The 20348-nt window shown below is 37.1% G+C and overlaps 3 protein-coding genes and 1 pseudogene across 3 annotated transcripts in view; 2 read left to right on the top strand and 2 right to left on the bottom strand.

The window, feature by feature from the left end:
• Nucleotides 1-109: 109 nt before the first annotated feature.
• Nucleotides 110-2144, top strand: ATVEX1 (Nodulin MtN3 family protein). Its single transcript, XM_088501616.1, has 6 exons — nucleotides 110-152; nucleotides 478-514; nucleotides 613-829; nucleotides 998-1159; nucleotides 1409-1525; nucleotides 2022-2144. The coding sequence occupies exons 1-6, from the start codon at nucleotides 110-112 to the stop codon at nucleotides 2124-2126; spliced, it is 681 nt and encodes a 226-aa protein (XP_088357742.1). The 3' UTR covers nucleotides 2127-2144.
• Nucleotides 2145-4244: 2100 nt separating this feature from the next.
• LOC107632317 (serine/threonine-protein kinase 52) lies at nucleotides 4245-8063 on the bottom strand. Its single transcript, XM_016336015.3, has 6 exons — nucleotides 7476-8063; nucleotides 6825-6946; nucleotides 5540-5736; nucleotides 5262-5436; nucleotides 4848-4982; nucleotides 4245-4754 (listed from the first exon to the last, which is right to left on the bottom strand). The coding sequence occupies exons 1-6, from the start codon at nucleotides 7810-7812 to the stop codon at nucleotides 4548-4550; spliced, it is 1173 nt and encodes a 390-aa protein (XP_016191501.1). The 5' UTR covers nucleotides 7813-8063; the 3' UTR covers nucleotides 4245-4547.
• Nucleotides 8064-8828: 765 nt separating this feature from the next.
• On the top strand, nucleotides 8829-10723 carry LOC148578013 (uncharacterized; annotated as a pseudogene).
• Nucleotides 10724-12555: 1832 nt separating this feature from the next.
• LOC148578012 (uncharacterized) overlaps nucleotides 12556-20348 on the bottom strand; it is a 30007-nt gene continuing 22214 nt past the window's right edge. The window contains exons 2-4 of the mRNA XM_088502936.1: nucleotides 18855-18930; nucleotides 18230-18458; nucleotides 12556-12612 (exon numbers count right to left, since the gene is read on the bottom strand). Coding sequence (XP_088359062.1) covers nucleotides 12556-12612; nucleotides 18230-18458; nucleotides 18855-18930 — 362 coding nt within the window. The remainder of the gene's footprint in view (nucleotides 12613-18229; nucleotides 18459-18854; nucleotides 18931-20348) is intronic.

Here is a 20348-nt window from a genome sequence, read left to right as displayed (position 1 = left end):
TTAAAGTTTACTTAGTGGTCACATATTTGCTTTCTTCCTAGTGTTTTCACCCTTTCACCCTTCACCCTTCACCCTTCTTCCGTCAGTTTGTTCTTTCGATACTTCAGATATGGCTGACCTTAATCTAGCAAGACTAATTATCGGAATAATTGGTTAGTACAAGAAATCCTCCACGTTTTTCCTTTTTCTTCCACTTTTCATTTCCCAATTCCATCTTAATTTGATTGATTATATTCTTTGTTTTTTTCACTGCAAAGAAAACAAATATGTGAATGTATAAGCAAGACTTGTTTAATTTTCAGAAAATGTTAAGTCAGTAATAATGAAATGTATGCAATTTAATAACGAAAATGAGAATAAAATGGAATGAATTTCATTAATAAAAACTCAAAAGAAGCCATGCATTTTATATAGCCATTTATGTTTGATCATGGAAAGTTTCTAATAATATGTGCTTGATTGATATTAAATTTGCAGGAAATGTCATCTCTTTTTGTTTATTCATGTCACCAATGTAAATCTCTTATCTCTATATAATATATATCTCATTCTTTTTTAATAATAATGTATACTAAATATGATAATGAAATCAAATATATTTATAAATTGCAGGCCTACATTTGTGCAAATATGCAAAGCAAAATCAGTGCAAGATTTCAAGCCAGATCCTTATGTAGTGACAGTACTGAATTGTGCAATGTGGTCATTCTATGGAATGCCATTCGTGACCAAAAATAACGTTCTTGTTCTCACAATCAATGGCTTTGGCTTCTTCCTTGAGCTCTTCTACACTGGCATCTTCCTTGCATTCTCACCTTGGGGTAAAAGGGTCAGAAACAAACTAAAATTAAACAAGAGCATCCTTAATTCTCAATTATTTGGACTTAATTTGTATTCAACTTTTTTTAATTCTTACAATGCATAAATTAATTAAACTCTATATTTACTTGCTTGGTCCATGTTGGTGATGATCATTATTAAATTTAACAAATTTCAGAGGAAGATTCTGCTAGCCCTTTTAGCCGAGGCCATCTTCGTTGCTTTGGTGGTATTTTTTGTGTTGTATTTCGTTGAATCCTTGAAGGAAAGAGCCTTAATTGTTGGACTCATATGCATTTTCTTCAACATCCTTATGTACTTTTCACCCTTGACCGTCATAGTACGTGTGATATCTATTTCATTTTTTTTTAAAAAGAGAAGAAAACATTGTTTTTTTATTTTAAGAAAACTATAATTTGACTACATTGCTAGTATGAAAATTTGGTTACTATCAATGTATTTTTGTAATTGAATATTATAGTGTTTCTCAAAATAAAGAGTAGCAGTAAAATAACACCCATTACTATTACTATTTTCCCTATTTGTTATTTATTTATTTATGAAGTAATTCCTTAAAAAAATTGAACAGCGTCAAGTAATCAAAGACAAAAGTGTGAAGTACATGCCTTTCTGCCTTTCCCTTGCTAACTTCTGCAACGTCGTCTGGACGGTATATGCATGTCTTAAATGGGATCTTTTCATTCTGGTAAATATCTAATATTAATAGTATTAATTTTATTTTCTTAAACTTTTTAGCTATATATTGTTTGTTATACTATATGCTTCTCTTGCTTGAATTACTTCACTACTAGAGCTATTGAACTTCTATTTTGCTACAAGGCAATTCAGTTATTACCAAAAACCTGCTTCCTAGTTCCTAGCTGTAACACATTCATAAAAAAAATGTATATACTTTTCATTGGGTACATTAAAGAAGATATATACTGAAGCTAATTAATATAGATACTCCGAGATACATATATTTATTCAACAAATTAGATAATTTGTTAAACTTGCATTGTATTTGAGATTGTATATTAGCTTTTGTTATTGTGTTACATTTTCTCTTGAAACCGTCCAAATATGTTAAGGGATCATACAATGAACAAATGTGTTGGAACTTGGAAGCTTTTTTACATGGCTTTGATTGCTATAGGTTATTATGAATTATGAGTGCTCTGATTAAAATGTCTGAATGGTAGATTCCAAATGCCTTAGGAGCACTTTCAGGATTGGTGCAACTTATTCTCTATGCTGTTTTCTACCGATCAACCAACTGGGACCAAGAAAGCGCAATCGAAGTATAGTTTCTGCATGCTTTTAATTTAAGGCAAATAGACACACACAGATAAAAGAAAAAGAAATACACACACAGATAATTGAAGGGAAAAAGAAGCTCATACATTGACAGAATTCTAGCTTAAGGTTTTTTTTTATTAAATGTAATTCTGTGTAAATGTTGTGTTGTGATGTATATTCTGTGTAATTTTATTGTTTATTTAGGTCGTTCAGCTTAAGCTAATATATTCTACATTTTTTCTCCTTTTTTAACAAGTTCTTGGGTGTCTTTCATCCAATCAGTTGCTAGTACATATGTAGTGAATAGTGATAGCATACTCTAGTTTAGTGTTATCTGCTTCTTTGCCGCAATTTTGTTTAGTATTCTAATTTTATTCGTTAATTAATTTTCTACCACAATAAATTTATTTGTTTTCTCTTTATTCCTTTTATCTGATTGTTGTAACAGCAGCATTTGTTCTCTTGTAGCATAATAGCAGTATTGAAGAAAATATAGTGCCACGCAAACTACTTATCTATAGTTTGAAGGGGCGAAAATATAATTCTTTATAAGAATCAGTTTAGGCGTTTAAGTATTTTCTAAACCAAGTTTTTAATCAAGTCATGGTGTACTTTCTTTTTCTTTGTACGTACTCAGATGCTATTGTTGTTACTTCTTTTTTTTGCTGTTGCTACTGCTTCTTTTTCATCCTCCTTTTTTTCCTCTTTTTTTTATTATCATCATTGTTGTCGTCATCTTTTTCTTTTATTGTGCGCTTTTTTCTTCAACGTTGTTGCTGTTATTACTTATTGTTGTTATTGTTTAATTTTTTCTCCTTTTTCTTTTTCTTCCTCATCCTCTTTTATTGTCCTCGTAATCTTTCTCACGTCTTCATCTTCTTCTATATATGTTCAGAAAATTAGAACACATAAATTTTGATGTGTAATACATAAATTTTGGTGCACACCACATAAATTTTAATATACAACACAAAAGTTTCTGAAGAACCACATTTTCAGAATATTGACATCTAACCAACAAAATATGTAGTATAGAAATTTGGTACACAATACATAAATTTAGGTACACAACACAAAAATTTTGATGCGCAATACTTGAAGGACTACATGCCCAAAATATCGACACGCAACCAACAAAATACGCACAATATCTAAATTTTGGTGTACATAATACAAAAAGAGAAATGTTAGAGGGTCAACAAAATTCATTATTTTTGACAAACAGTTTGTTAACAATGTTTAAAAGTGTGGGTAAAAAGTATGTTATTATATTGCTAAACTAAAAGAATTGGGCTAATTGCTAAAAATGTTGGTCAAAAATAATAAATTATATTGGCTTTTAAGCTTTTTTTATATAGAAATTTTGGTGCACTACAGAAAATTTTAGAAGACCACATATCTGATGTCCAGAGATCAACTCACCCAATCAACAAATTATATTCGCAACAAAAATTCATATACTATATGCAAAAAATTCTACGTTATATCAATAAATTTGTGCTACATGCAAAAATTCATGTACCATATTTATAAGTTTCTGTGCTTTACAACCAAATTTTTTTGCTGAAGAAGCACAAAGATAAAGATGCAATAACGCATATGCATTTTTTTTATGGACTCGTACTTACTTTATTGAACTTGATTATAAAAACATTTATACACGTAGTATCACCGTATAAAAATAGTGCCACTATTTTAAACCGTTGAACAGACAAACTAAACTAGCCTAAAGCAAAAGGAAATGGTATTAAACTTTTATTTATATTTTTCTCCATTACATATGGTTATTGATACCTTATATTTTTCTCCATTACATATGGTTATTGATACCAAGTAGAGCATTCGAAACATCATTACTTCCCCGGCACACTCTAGAAAGAATTTGGATTCTCTAAATTTTAGATTTTCACTTTAGAGCATAAAGTAAGATCTCTCACCATTGAATGCTTTCTCTTTCATGTTTTCTCTTGTTCCCACCTATGAAATAAATAGTAATAGATTATACTTTACCTTCTAAAATAAAATTTAAAATTTAGAGAATTCAAATTTCTCTAGAAAATATGAGAAGTTATCAAGTGAACATGAGTACATGATACATAGAGTAGAGATTAGGATACAAAAGCAAATGGATCCAATATAATCACATCAATTATGATTGCAAATTTGCAGTAGTATATCCTGCTAGGATGTTACAAGGCCAGGCTGAAAACTAATAGCATACATACCCACAGAACCCAAATCAAATGGGCAAGAATAGGTAAAAAAATATGAAAAGAAAATCATTGACATGTCAACAACTCCTACCTATATATATATTCCTCTCATTTCGGTTTCCAATTTCTGTTTTCTCCATAGATACAAAATCATTCTTCAAATAGTGAAAAAATCACTATACCCCAATTGTTTTCTTGGACTAAAGAATAAAACTTTCAAGGACCTCTGTACTTGCGGAAGCAAAGACAACCCTGTTGCTGATCAACGGGAATCATGCCTCCGCCTTTGGATGTGTCAATGGCCTCCAACATCGAGACCACCTCGTCCATCTCTGGCCGCTTATCGGGACTCGCATCCCAGCATTTCTTCATCACATTTGCTAGAGAGCTTGGGCAACATCTTGGTATTTCTGGTCTCAGATTCTAAATTTACAAAAGGAAATGATGTATTATATTATAATGGATTCAAACATAGAATAAATGAGACAAGGAATCAAATAAAGAAGGAAAATGTACCTGGCGAACGACGGCTGAAGTAATTTCTGAGAAACTTAGGTCAGGATATGGCATGTCACAACAATAAATCTCCCACAAGCAGATTCCAAAACTGTACACATCACACTTCCTGTTATAGGGGTTGCCATTTAAAACCTGTAAGCCACCATTAACAGTCAATTACGTAGGCTGTCTTTGTTTTTTATCAAATAAAAAATTTTCATCAGATCATTTTGTCTTCATATTCATAAGCTAGTTGCTGACATTAAGGTCATTATTTTTCATCATTGATGAATCCAATGATATGAAACCAGAGAGTGAAAACATTCATCCCCATTTTGGATGAAACATGGAAGCCAGATATTTCCATTCCCCGTTAGATGAATTATATTTGGATAAGTGCAATTCTTTGCACTAAGAGTACCAACTACACACCTCTGGAGCCATGTAACCAAGAGTGCCAGTCTCCCCAGTCATATCATTAGGATTTGATGCCTCCACTCGTGCAACCCCAAAATCGGCAATTTTAACTGTACGTGTCTTATCCAATAGCATGTTCTCTGTCTTTACATCTCTATGGACAATCTTCTGCGAGTGAAGGTAACTCAGCCTGCAAAAGCAGATCGAAGTGAATTCAATTTGGATGATTCTCCAGATTACGAGAAAGTTTTACATTCAGAACATGCTAAATCACAATCAAAATGGATAGATACCCTCTTGCAAGATCAAGTGCCAGCTGGATGACAACCTTAAAGGCTAGTTTCCTCCTCCTGTTCTTTATTAAGTAAGATTTAAGTGTTCCTCCTGGAAGATACTCAACAACAACACAACAGATATTGCTCGGCATGCTAATTACACCGTTCTCGGTTTGTATCTGTAGTTCTGAAGACCCCATAGTTGCACCTATAAACTAAAAAATGAAAAAGTAAATAGTTTAATATGGTGGGGAAGAAAAACGGCTGCAAAAATGTGCATAATAACTTTGAAGAGAGTCTGAGAGAGAAATAGAGAATCAACGATTAAATATCACGTAATGCGATCGAAGGAAAGAGATGATCTCAAGAAGAAAAAAGAGCATATGAGGCATTATGATTGTCATTGTCCTCTGTACTTGCATCCATCTTTTGTCCAACAAAAGACTGAACGACTAGGACAAAGACCATGAAGCACCCCAACTTGCCCAACATAGCATGTGAATGGACTTGAATGTAATGCATATATAGCATATCTCTGCTTGCATCAGAAAATGCCTAACTTCATATAGGGAAGAGTTGTTACTATTACATTATTACTAAACATGTGAACTGTTCCAAAGAAAAAATTCACCATGAATTGTAGGACCGTAACAAAAAGCTTCCATGATTAGTAGATTTCAAAACAAAGAGATGCTGAGCCAAAAGGAAGTGCCTATTCACATCTGTTTATCCTCCTCCAACTTATGGATACCTCATCCTACATTCTCCTAAACCTCAATTATTTCAATCTTCTATACCCTAACTAAATACTAGAAATCTAGTTCAGAAGAATAAGAGGAAAAAAATAAAATCAAGGTCAAGGGCATCCATGCTCCTGTGTTGCAAATAAGCTTCAGTAATATTGAGTTTCTTGTATTTCAGAAATGAAAAAATATCACATGAATAACAGCAACAAAGGACACTTGTTTCCACAACAGAAAGCAAATTCATGTTAAACTTAGGCAAAGGTTGCAGATAAGGTGGTAAGAACAGAAATGGAGACTAATCCCTCAGAAGCTGAAACTACCTAAGTTGGCGTCCTTGGACATTAAAGAATTACAAAAGGCCTAAACACTTGACCATTGACACCTCTGTAAAAAACATTTAATACAACAACAAAATAAAACACAAAACCGAAAGGTGATATATACAAACGTAATATGCAAATCATACTAGCATATGCGGTACTGGAATGTACAAGCTCAAAAAAAGTTACACACAACAGCACAAACACCACAAAACAAGAAAAGGTATTCAAATTAACCTTTGTGACATTGGGATGGTCAAGTTTGTGCCATACAGCAACTTCCTGTATAAAGGCTGACCTCAAAGAATTAACTTCGGCTTCCGTCCTTTGCCCTTCTTCGCCCCAATCCAGCAATTTGACTGAGCATTGAGCAAGTAATCACAAATAACTATGATGAGCAAAAATCAGCTCAAAACAACAACCAACCAAACGATAGATTCTGTATTCATTTGATTCACCACAACTAAAGACCAACACCACCACCAAAGGGGGGTCACATGAAAAAGTAAGACACAGAAATCATCATCGAAATCACCAACATTTTTTCACAATTTGAACCTAATTACCTAACTCCATGTTGCAAGTTAGACGCTGCAATAGGAAGGCAACCAGTTCCATCAATTAGACTAAAAGTCAACTCTTTTCAAGAAGAATTCAAAAGAGCAAGGGACAAAGCGAAATTGAAGTTGAATTGAAGCAAAAACCTTGCTTAGAAATCAGAATTCTTTACAATTGCAACAATTCATGTTCATTAACCAAAACCAAAACAAGTAAACAAAAAAAAAAAAAAAATCGATCTTTAATCGCAACAAAAAAACTACGATTGGGTAAGTTAAATTAAAGGGGAATTGAACATCTAAACCAGATAAAATAAAAATAAAAACTAACCAGCAACATCTTGAGAATCATAGAGAGCACGGTGAACAGTGCCGAAAGTGCCACGCGCTATAACGGACTTAATGATGAGCTTGGAAGGGTCAATCTCCCAATCCTGCCTCTGCTTCTTGAAAGGACTACTAACGGGGCTCTTGAATTTGGGAGAAGAAGAAGCGCTTGTGGTTGTGTGAAGCTGAGGAAGAAGGTTGTGATGGTGGTGAAGGTCGTCGTCGAGGTTCTTCTTCTTGTCCATGGTGATGACCTTGTTGAGATGCCTCTCGAGCTGCTCATCTATGCTCTTCAGATCAATCTGATCGGCTCTCACGAACCCCTCACTACCCTCTTTCATCTTCTTCTTCTTCAAACACAATCACAAGCAGCGAATGAAAGAGAGAGAAAGAGAGAGAGATATGTGAGGTTTGAGGAGTTGGTTATTGGTGTGTTTTGGTGTTTCTTGTTATTTCTCTGAACCATGTGGGCACATGGAATTGCCTGCTCATAACGTGTGCCTCTGACCCACTCACCTCTCTTTCTTTCCCTTCTCTTCTTCTTTTTCCTTTTCTTTTCTTAGACAAAAATAAAATAAAAGTAGACATCGTCAATTAAAATCGTATATAATGTAACGTATATTTTAAATATGGGAAATTTTTTAAATTTTCTATAATTTTTGTACTCAAATACTTATAATCAACGACAAATTAATCGTTATGTTCATTATTCAACCATGATATTTTGGTAGCAAAAAATGTAACACCTTACCACACAAAATTTTATATTCTAATCGTAAATTAATGGTAGTAAGATATTACGACACTTAAAAAAAATACATATATATAGTTATAAAAGGATAATATTATAACTAGAAGTTTATAAAGAAAATAAATATCGTAAGTCGTTAATCACATATAAATGCGTTACCACAATTAATCGTCGCATCCTAAAGCAAAAAATATTATAAATTCAAAAATGGGGCTAAAGAATTTGATTATGATTAGTGGTGTTTTAGCTAGAAATGAATGCAGTGCGTGTATTACAAATTGGTGGAACTGTCAGATGAAAGATTAAACATGTGGGGGCGTGTTGAATGCAGCACGTGGAGGCCGTGATTGCCACGTGGCGAAGTTTGGTTGCATGGAGTTGCAGCACATGGGGGGCGTGCTGAGTCAGCACAGGGAGAACGTGTTACACATAGCAAGCTGTCATTGGCTGATGAATCAAAAAGTGGGAGGGGGCCGGGAGGGGGTGGGGGGGGGGGGTGCTGAGTTAGCACGTGGGGGTGTGCTGAATGCTCCCCTATATATAAGGCAAAGCTCGGTACCATTTTTATTGCGAGGAAGAGTGTTCTTTGAGTGTGTTGCTAGTGTAATGGAGGGTACCGCAAACTTGGTAGTGTATCACAATGGTGAGATTATACAGAATACTCATGAAGGAGTGAGATTTGTGTGTCAGAATCCAACTTCGTTTGTGGTTCCATGCACCATGACATTGATGGAGCTTTAGAACGGTCTCTGTCAAAGCATGGAGAACGGTATATTGACGAGAGTGAGCAGTATTTTGTACTGGAATCCGGTTATAATTTTTGGTGGTCTAATACAGTTTGATATTATGCCGATCATTGACGAAGCGAGTATGCAGAATATGTTCCAAATTCACCGGCAGAATCAGATGCGACAGCCACAGATGGAGCTGTCTGTTGAGTTTGAAAACGTAGAGGTAGATGGGATTCGAAATGATTTAGATATAGAGGATGATAGAGCTGCAGTGTATGAAGGAATGAACAGTGATAGCGAAGAGGACTTCGAAGCCACTTATGAAGCCGGCAACAAAGACGAGGATGGTGATGTGGGAGTCAAGACAGCAGCAGAGAATGTAGTCATTAATCCCGCAGTTAGTCAACCGATGATCGTCCCATCTTTTATGCGTAACTTGGATCTTGATGCCATGAATGCACCAGAATTCCTAAAATATGCAAACATAGGTACGTGATGAGTGAATAATACGTTTTTGTGTTTTTATATTTTGGATGGATCAATGAATGATGATTTCTGGTTTCTGTAGGTGTTGCTGACCTTGAGGACGGAGAGTTCAGGATCGGAATTGAGTATAGTTCTAGAAAGTCTGTCGTCGCAGCAATTAGAAGTTACACTATCTCTAGAGGAGTCGACTACAATGTTTATGAATCCGAACCACAGACGTTCTATGCAAAATACTAGACGTATGGGCGTGGATGTGACTGGCTTATCCGAGCCTGCTTGATACGGAAAAAAGGTTGTTGGGAGATACAACGGTAGGAACACGTGCACCATGGGAACGATTTCACAGGACCATTCCAAGTTAGACTCGGACACAGTTGCTGAGGCTATAAGGCCATTGGTTGAGACTGAACCGTCCATCAAGGTCAAATCGATAATTGCGGAAGTCCAGTCAATGTTCAACTACACCATGAGTTACCAAAAGGCTTGGTTGGCAAGCAGAAGTCCATAGCCAAAGTTTTCGGTGGTTGGGAGGATTCTTACCAAGCTTTGCCATGGTGGCTCTCGGTCATGGTTCAGAAGATGCTAGGCTCAATTGTCCAAATAGAAACACGACCCCTGTACAACAGGAGCAAGGAGGTGGACGGTGTCAGAATACTTCACCACATATTTTGGAGTTTCAATCCATGCATTAGGGCGTTCAAGCATTGCAAGCCTCTAGTTCAGGTTGACGGCACACACTTATACGAAAAATACAAAGGTACACTTCTGGTTGCTGTTGCACAAGATGGGAACAAAAAAATTGTGCCTATTGCTTTTGTCCTAGTGGAGGGGGAGACAGCTGATACATGGCACTTCTTTCTCAGAAATCTACGAAGGAATGTTGTTAGAAAAGATGGTGTGGGTATCATCTCAGACCGACATGAGTCAATCCAGGCATCAGTAAATCGTTCGGGTGGTGATTAGCAACCTCCGAGAGCATGGTAGATGTTTTGTATAAGACACATCTGCAGCAACTTCTTAAGGGCATTCAAAGTACCGCACCTGCAAAAACTTGTTGTCAACATAGGGTATTCAAGGACAGCGGAGGAGTACAACATCAACTATAAGAGGTTGGAAGAGCGAGGCAAGACATATGCCCGGCGGTGCGATGCCATTGGACTTAGATATTGGGTATTGGCATTTGATGAGGATCATCGATGGGGCCATATGACGATGAATCTTGTGGAGTGCATTAATTCAGTGTTGAAGGGTGCCCGAAACCTCCCTGTGTTGGCCCTCGTCTGAGCAACGTATTATCGGTTGAACGAACTATTTACGTGGAAGAGCGCCGAGACTCACGAACACAAGCGTGCCGGATTTACTTACTCTGTATTTGCACAACAGCGGATAGAAGCAAATATGCAACGTGCCGGAAATATAGTTATGCACCGGTTTGATAGACGAAACGAGGTGTTTGAGGTATGTGAAATGCCTAATGAAAATGTGTTGGTAGTTGATCTTGTACGGTGGACGTGTGACTGTAGGCACTTTCAGGTGGAACGACTACCATGTCGACATGTCTAGCGACTCGATTGGCAGCTGTATGTGCATGATGTGTACAGGATGACAGAGGTTCGTAAAGTCTACATATTTGAGTTCGTACCATTAGGCGATGCAGAGACATGGCCTGCTTATCAGGGACCCACATTGGTCACTAATCCTGCCATGAGGTGCACGTCGAAAGGTCGTCCCAAATTGACGCGATACCTAAATAAAATGGATTCATGCGACATGCGTGGTCCTTGGATATGCCGTCTATGTGGTGCTCAGGGTCATAGTTGGAGTCGATGTCCTCAGCGTGCTGGACCGAGTGGTGCTAGTGACGATGGTCCTCCCTAGGTCTTTGTTGGTTTTTGTGTTTGTCAGTTAATGTTTTTTATATACGCAAGCATTTTTGTATTTTCAACTTTGAATTTTGTCAGTTGATGTTTTTTATATTCGTCGTGTTTGTATTTTTAATTTGGGTTTAGCCATTGATGTTTTTGATGTTTTTAATGTTAGGTTAATATTATCATTTACTGCCTTTGTAAGGTACACATACAAAAGATTAACCAAGATTTACATTCACCTAATTCTGACACCATAATTAAAATTAAACATAGGTAAACATTACAAAAGATTAACTACGAATTACATTAACTTAATTTTTAAAATTAAACCTAAACAACCTAAACCCAAGCTCACTTCTTTCGAACCAACCATAGGCCCAGTTCTGTATTTGCTGATCTCCATGACCGTCACCAGGAACCTGCGATGGGATTGACGGAAAGTCAAACCATTCATGTTTGGCCAGAATGGTAAGTATGGGTTGATTATGCTAGCCGGACTGCCGCTGGTGGTTGTGCTGACTATGCTGACTGTGCTGACTGCGACGTTTGTGATGACTGCCCTTGCCGTGGTCACCAGACTGAATGTGGTGGCTAGACTCACTGTGGTGACTATGATGGCTACCATGACCGTGGTCTGGTGGATGTGGTATATAATAAGGAAACGACTGAAACACTGTGTACTGAGGTGGACCCTAAGGTGCTGGTGGCTGTGGTGCCGGTGGCTGTGGGGCTGGTGGCTGATATGGATGCTGAGGAACGTATTCCGACAATCTCAACAGATGTCCGTACGAACCCACGTACCAATTCTGGTACTCCCCCGACGGTGTAAAGTCCCAAGTTGGAAGGGGGTGCAAATCCCGCAACTGAGTGTTATGAGGGTTGCCCCATTCCTCAATTCTTCCCCCATGTAAAACTGTCCAGTCATAAAGCTGCACTCCGCAAAGAGTAATGCAATGGTCTCTCGATGGAATGTCTCTTACTACCGGCGGAGGGGGTTATCCATACCCAAACTGACACATCACTCGGTTTGCAGGGTGCCATTCGACATACTCGAACGACACTAATGGAGCAACGATGTCACACACCTCAAAGTGTCTATGTAACTCGTTGGGTATGATCAACCCTTCGTATGGCCACCACACAAACTACCACGTATCATTAGAAAATTAGAACCCTAATATTAATGTTTGGATACGGAAATCATACGAATGCTAAATATTTACCTCGTCCATGCAGTCTATTTCCTGCCTAAATATTGCTACGGTCTTCGATCACCACACTGAGCTCCGATAGGAATGACTCCACCTGAAACATGGTTCATTGAAAAAATTAAAAAAGGTTACCGTCAATCAAATATGCATTGTCAATATAATGCATAACTAAAATAGGAACTGTTACCTCATGGAAACTGGTATCTCAGCCGGTGGAACGGACTGTCTGGGCCATCCATCTCCTTAGTATCATAGCGTGATGAACGGCATAGTGCCCTGTAAAGAAGCGCGAGACATGCTGACCCCTAACTATAGGTATGGATCCGCTCGAAATTGCAAAACAACGGTAGTTACTTCGCGTGAGCATATGCGGTCGACTTATCAGTGAATAGGGTCGAACCCAACAAACAGAAAATTTGGCATCTGAAGTATCTCTTAATAGACTCCTCGGTGTCCAAAAATTTCGGTAAAAACTTTCACAAATTATCGGGTTGCAAGTATAGTTCTAAACCGACAATTAAACCTCAATCAATGTTTAGATTATCTGTCACAAATACAAACCCAATAAAATTAACCATAGTATTCAAACCTCGGGTCGTCTCTTAAGGAATTGTAGGGAAGCGTAGTTTATTATTGGTTATGGAAAGTATATTTTTGGGTTTTTGAAATGAGGAACAAGAAAATATAGATTGCGATAAAAATAAACTAATAACTAAGAAGGCTCTTAGCAAGGATTGAGAATTAGAAGTCCTATCCTCATTATCATCATCAATTGTGATGGTAAATGTGAATTGCTTTCACTTAGTTAACTTCTAATCAATGGAGGAAGGTCAAGTGCATACAATTAACTTGAGTTCACAAGTCCTAGTCAACTCACAGTGAGAGACTAGCTTTGGTGAAGTTCAAGCTAACCGGTGATCTCCAATTACCATTTAGCAAAAGACTTTTGATAACTCAAGAGTCTCTAAATAATCAATCCAAGTCAAAAACATAAAAATCTAAATTAAAATCCACCCAAGTATTTTATCAATCACTTGGAAGGTGCAAAATAAAAGCATAGAAAAGTAATAAGAGAATGTAAAATCTAAGACCAATAATTGCAAGGAATAAATAATAACAAATGAAGAAAGAAGCAATAAACATGAAATACCTCAAATTGCATTAAAAAGGAAATTAAATCTAACATAAAGAGTTCATAAACTAAATTGGGAAAATAAAGACGTCAACAAGAGAAAATAAACTAAGATGCTAGAATAATAAAATGTAGAAGAGAAACTAAATTAAAACAAGATGGAAATCTGAATTGGAGAAGAAATAAAACTAAAAACCCTAAAACCTAGAGAAAGGAGAGAGCATCTCTCTCTAGAAAACCTACATCTAAACCTAAAGTGTGAATGATTGAGAAGTGAATGATTCCTCCCCTCCAGCTCCACTCTGCACCGTCTAATCTTCACTTTCGGGCTTGAAATTGGGCTAAAAGCAGCCCAAAAATCGCCCCCAGCGTCTTCTGTTTAATGCAGCACGTGACGCTCGTTACGCGTACGTGTTGCTGGGCATCATTGGCCACGCGTAGGCATCAGCCACGCGTGCGCGTCGTATGTCTATTGCACCGGTCACGCGTACGCGTCGCTCATACGTGCGCGTCGCTACCAGATTCTGAAATCCTTTATTTCTTGTGTTCCTTCCAGTTTTGCATGCTTCTTTTTTATCCTCTAAGCCATTCCTGCCCTATAAGCCCTGAAAACACTTAACAAATGTATCACGGCATCAAATGGTAAGAAGAAATGATTAAAATTAGCAAATTTAAGGTCAAAGAAGCATGTTTTCAATCATAGCACAAAATTAGGAAAGAAAATGTAAAACATGCGAATTCTATAAATAAGTGTGAGAATAGTGGATAAAACCCACTCAATTCAATACAAAATAAACCATAAAATAGTGGTTTATAAATCTCCCCACACTTAAGCATTAGCATGTCCTCATGCTAAGCTCAAGAGAACCAAAAGAGTGAAAAGGGATGGTAGAATTTATAAAATGCAACCTATCTATATGAATGCGACTAAATGCAAAATGCTTTTACCTACTTGGTTAAAAGTAAATAAACCTTTCAAGAACAAATATGAACTGAATTCCACTAATTCGAATTCCAAAATAAAGTACAAGTAGACGTGCAAGAAGAAAGCTCGTGAAAGCCGGGAACAAAGAATCGAGCATCGAACCCTCACTAGAAGTGTATACACTCTAATCACTCAAGTGTTTAAGGTGTGATTCTCTCAATTTTCTACTAACCTTATTTTTTAAGGCTTGCTCTTCTTCTCCTAATCAATAAAAATTTAATGCACACATACACATATCAAGAGGTCTTTTCGAGGGTTGTAATGGGGTTAGGGTCAAGGTAGGATTGTATTTGTTAGTGGACTAAAATCTGAATCCTTGATTAACCTAAACTTTCCACCTAACTTAAGACAATCCATATAATCAGAATATAAATTCTAACTACCCATTAACCATATTTTCCACATATTCATGCATCCCAAATTTTGAGTACAGTACATATGCATTGCTATCACCATTTACTTTGGGGCATTTTGTCCCCTTTTATTGTTTTCTTTTTCTCTCTCTTTTTTTTCTCTTTATTTTTTTCTTTTATTTTTTCAATGCATATGATTTAGGTATTGAATGCAAGAATCGGTGCTCAACTATTTTTTTCCACATTTTCACAAAAAAATATACAATACCCAATTTTTAAACCAAATGTTCCAAACCCAATTTTCCCACACTTAAATCATGAATGTTTTCACTAGTCTAAGCTAACCAAGGATTTAAATTAGGGACATTATTGTTTTTCGCTTAGAGTTAATGATGTGCTAAAGAAAAGAATAAATGGGGTTAAAATAGGCTCAACATTGGTTTACAAAAGATAATGAAAGGGTAAGGGCATCTGGGTATGTGAGCTATAGTGAAACAAAGGCCTCAATCACATAAGTGCATGCATACATCAAACAATGGAAGTATAGAATTAAGCAAGACAAAGATCACAATTTAGAGGGAACAACACACACCATAACAAAGTATTGGTTGATAAAATGCAACCAATCAAATAGGTTCAAAATCTTACTGGGTTTGGTGTGTTCGAGCTCTAAACCATGTTCCAAAATAAATTTCTTCAAGCAAGTTCAACAAAAATTTTAATTCAAATTAGTTAAATGCTATAAAATAGTTTCTTGGAAGAGAATTCATCACTTCAACCAAGTAGTACTTACATGCAAGCAACTAACTATACGTGCAATCTATCATGCAATGCAACAACTAATCTAACAAAGAAAATTAAACATTGGTGTTGAGAAAAGGAAGTAGTTTACCCACAGAAGTCGGTATCGACCTCCTCACACTTAAAGATTTCACCGTCCTCGGTGCATGCAAAGATGTGCAAGTGGACTGGTTGCTACAACTGATACATTTTCTCCAAAGATTGTGCAGATGGACTTGTCTGTTGCTCCATTTAGAAGCTTTTTCTTTCCCTTTTTGATGGCCATCCTGAAAGAAGAGTAAAAAGGAAAAAGAATAACCCAAAAACAAAGATGTGAAGACAAATAAAATATGGGTGGAATAATGCCAAATAATAGTGAGATTCTCAACTATATGGTAGCTACAACATGCAAGTGAGAGAGCAATATAGGTGAATGGCATATTAATAGTGCAAGTATTGCAACAATGGGGGAGAGAGAGTGGGTCATGAAAGGCAACATAAGGTCATATCAATGCAGAAGGAATACAAGTGTCATAAAAGAGTAGCATTGACCTATAAACAATAGCACCCAATAATATAAAACAAGTCATGAAGCACCAAAACCATGCAAGAAATATTCAATAGTTGAGTAAAATAATTCAACACCAATGAAAAAATTACAAACTCAGAAAAGAAAATAAAAACATGCACAAAGTTAAAATGCAATGAATAAAAGTATGCAAATACAATAAGTGAAAGAGAATGAAAGAGAATACGGATGAGAAGGGAGGAGAAGAAAGTGAGAAAGGAAGAGGAATGAATAAGAAAGAATAGAAGAAAGAAGGAGAAAGGAGAAGAAAAAGAAGTTGCACGGGCGACGCGCGCGCATGAGGCACGTGTGGGCGTGAAAACAGAAAAAGGCAGCTGACGCGTATGCGTCGTCCACGCGTACACGTGGGTAGCCCAAAATAAAAAGTGATGCATGAGCGTCGGTCACACGTACACGTGACTACTTGTCGTGCCAGACGCACGATTCCAGCACAGTTCCAGCTCAACTCTCGGGTTGAAGTACTGGACCATAAAAAATTTGGCATCGATGCGTATGTGTCGTCCACGACTACGCGTGGATGGTAAAAAATGCAAATGATGCGTACGCGTCAGCGTGGGTTGGGTTGTGCCTCTAACACCCCACCTGCGTGGTCCTGGCACAACTCTCTGTCCAGGCCGCGCTGTCGTGCCATTTCAGCACGGTTTGGGCACGAACCAAATTTGGGCATTGATGCGTATGCTTCTGTCACGCGCACGCGTGATAGCCCCCCCTTTTTTTTTATAAGAAATTAACAAGCTATCAAAGTAATGCCAAACATTATTAAACAAGTAAAACCATAACCTAAACTAAATAAACCCAACGAAAATCGAAAATTCAACTGATTACCAAAATAAATAAAAGATAAAATAGGAAGAATTTACCATGGTGGGATGTCTCCCACCTAGCACTTTTAGTTAAAGTCCTTAAGTTGGACATTTGGTGAGCTCCTTGTCATGGTGGCTTGTGCTTGAGCTCATCTTGAAACTTCCACCAATGCTTGGACTTCCAATAAGCTCCAGCATTTTCTAGTGAATTCACCAAGCTTTGGCAAAGTTCTTCACAAGCTTTGAGCTCCCAAAGTTGATCCTCTTGTATGTCGGGATCCCAAATCTTGTTTCTACAGCCGTCTTTAAGTGGATCATCATTGTTCCAACCGGGTGGCAAGCAATTTGAATTCTCAATAAAGTACCAAACTCTTCTCTTAGATCCTACCAATTGATCCCTAGTCCAACCCTTGCATCTAGCTCTTGAAATCTCAACCTTGATGAGTCTTGATTTGCAACTCCAACCACTAAACATCCTTCTCTTACGCTTCATTCCACAAAGCCTCTTAAGTTGGCCATCTGTTTCAAGAATACCATACTCAAGTGGGACAGTAAAGCTAATAGAGATAAGTTTTACCCATTCAAATGAGGGAGTAGATGGCAACCTAGGTAGAGAGGTCTCCAACGATATTGACAAAGCATATTCAACTCCCGTCCAACCATGCCGAAGGACTTCCACCTTTTGAAAAGATTATTCACTTTCAAGCTCTTCCTCACCGAATTCATCCAACTCTTCTCCATCACTCAAATCATAAATGTGAGATTGAGAGAAATCTACCTCAATGTTGCTTTACATTTCATCGGGAGAAGGCTCTTCAAACTCAAGGGGTTCACTTGTGGATGCAAATTCATTACTAGGATGGCTTAATTCATTATCATCATCACCAAGGAAACTTGTCTCTTTATCTATTCCGTCCAATTCTTCATAGGGAATATACCTTAGAGGTTGTGCACTACCGTCCTCAACATCAATTTCATGCTTCTTGGAGGAATACTTTACAACTCTAGATTGCCATGGAGGTTCAGCATCTCCTAAGTCTTCGACCACTTCATCCTCTTCAACAATTACAGCAACCTCCAATTGTTCCAATACAAAGTCACATTCCTCACTTTCCACCGGAGTTCCTAGTCTCTCCTTCATGCTACGCTCCTCATTAGATTCTCCACATGCAGCTATGGGGGTACTTTGAGTGTTCAAGCGTAGTGAAGCTAAATTATCTACTACCTCGGTCAAGGTAGCTATAAATTCTAGTGTCGTCCTTTGCATCTCTCTTTGTCTCTGAAGAAGAACACCAAGGTAGCGTTTGGTGGAGAGACAGAGACATAAAGACTGATACTGAGAGACAGAGACTAAGAGACAGAGATTGAAATAAATCTCAGTATTCTGTTTGGTGCAAAATGAGAGACAGAAATTGAAACAAGAATAAAACTCTAATTTAATTTGTACAAAGGATAAAATTGGAATTAATTAATTAAAATGAGGGTATTTTAGGTATAAAATGTTATTAAAGTTTCAGTCTCCATCTCTAAAAATTTTAGTCCCCTGTGTCCCCACTTTTTGGAGGTACTGAAATACTAAAATTTTGGAGACAGAGACAGAAATTTTAGTACCAGTCTCTGAACCAACAAACATGATACTGAGTCTCAGTCTCTCAGTCTCTGTCTCAGTACCTCAAAACAAACGCTACCCAAGGGTGTCAACCATTGGAGACTGGAGTGGATATGAAGGTTCATCGGTTGAGAGAAGGGGTTCATAATAGGAGGGTGGTTGATAAACCACTATTTCATGGTTTATCTTGTGCTCATTTGAGTGATTTTTATCAAGTCCTTACCTACTTATTCATATGATTTGCATGATTTTATAATTCCTTCCTAGTTTTGTTCTATGGTTGAAAACTTGCTTCCTAGAAATCTTTAATTTGTGTATTTTAATTCTCCTTTATACCATTTAATGTCGTGATCTATGTGTTAAGTGTTTCAGGCTTTTTAGGGGAGGAATGGCTTAGAGAATAGAGAGGAAGCTGGCAAAAATGGAAGGAACACAAGAAACTAAGGAGATAACCAGCGAGCATCGACGCACACGCATGGCTCACACGTGTACGCGACATGGAGAAATTTGCAGTGACGCGTGCGCGTGCCTGACGCGTATGCATGGATTGGAGTTTGTACAAAGACGCGTGCGCATAGATGATGCGTACGCGTGACGCGCCAAGAAAACCAGCGACGCATACGCATGACTGACGCATACGCGTGACATGCGCGATCTACAGAAAATTCATAAAACGCTGGGGTCAATTTTTGGCCGAGTTTTGACCCAGTTTTTGGCCCAGAAACACAGACTAGAGCCACAGGACATGCAGAGACTCAACACAGATTTTCATTAGCGTATTTTTAGTTTTTAGATATGAATCTAGAGAGAAATTACTCTTCCTCTAGGTTTTCTTTTACATTCACATATTCTTAGTTTTATGCTTTTGCTTTGGATATTGAAGAGTTATTACTTCCGTTGAAGATATTATTCTAGTTTGTTTTCTTATTCCCTTACTATTCCATATTCTTAATTCTTGTTTAGAGTTACAATTGGATTATTTTTAGAATTTATTAATGCAAATGATTACTTTTACTTTTAATTAAATTGTAGTTATTGTCTATCATGTCCTCCTTTTACTCCCTGTTTAATTCTATGCAATTAATTTTCATGTCAATGGAGTAGATTCCCAACTTGACATGGGGGTTGATTAAAAGGAGACACTTGAGTTGGAAGGCTCAAGTGATTAGTTAAATTGGAAGTTGTTGGCTAATTCTCTATTTACTAAAGCTAGACCTTCCCAAGGGAGAGGACTAGGATTTGCGAATAAGAGTTAGCTCAATCACTTGACTTTCCTTTATTTAGTAAGGGTTAACTAAGTGAAAATAACAACCTCTTTATACTACACTTGAGAAAATTCCAACAAGAATAGAACTTCTAATTAATCATTCCCCCCAGTCAAGGCTTTTCATTTCTGAATATATAAATCTCTTTTAATTTTTATTGCTTTAATTTACAATCATTTATTTGCTCATTGCCCAAACTCAAAATTTTTTGGAAAACTCCTGATTAATAAGATAGCACCCTTTTGTCAACTCGTTGGGAGACGACCTGGGATTCATACTCCGAGTATTTTTATTCTAATTTTGTGACAACCTTT

The sequence above is a fragment of the Arachis ipaensis genome, chromosome B1 (assembly GCF_059453495.1).
Source record: "Arachis ipaensis isolate K30076 ecotype BB chromosome B1, ASM5945349v1, whole genome shotgun sequence".
Classification (NCBI taxonomy): domain Eukaryota; kingdom Viridiplantae; phylum Streptophyta; class Magnoliopsida; order Fabales; family Fabaceae; genus Arachis; species Arachis ipaensis.
This window is presented reverse-complemented; position numbering and strand designations above follow the sequence as displayed.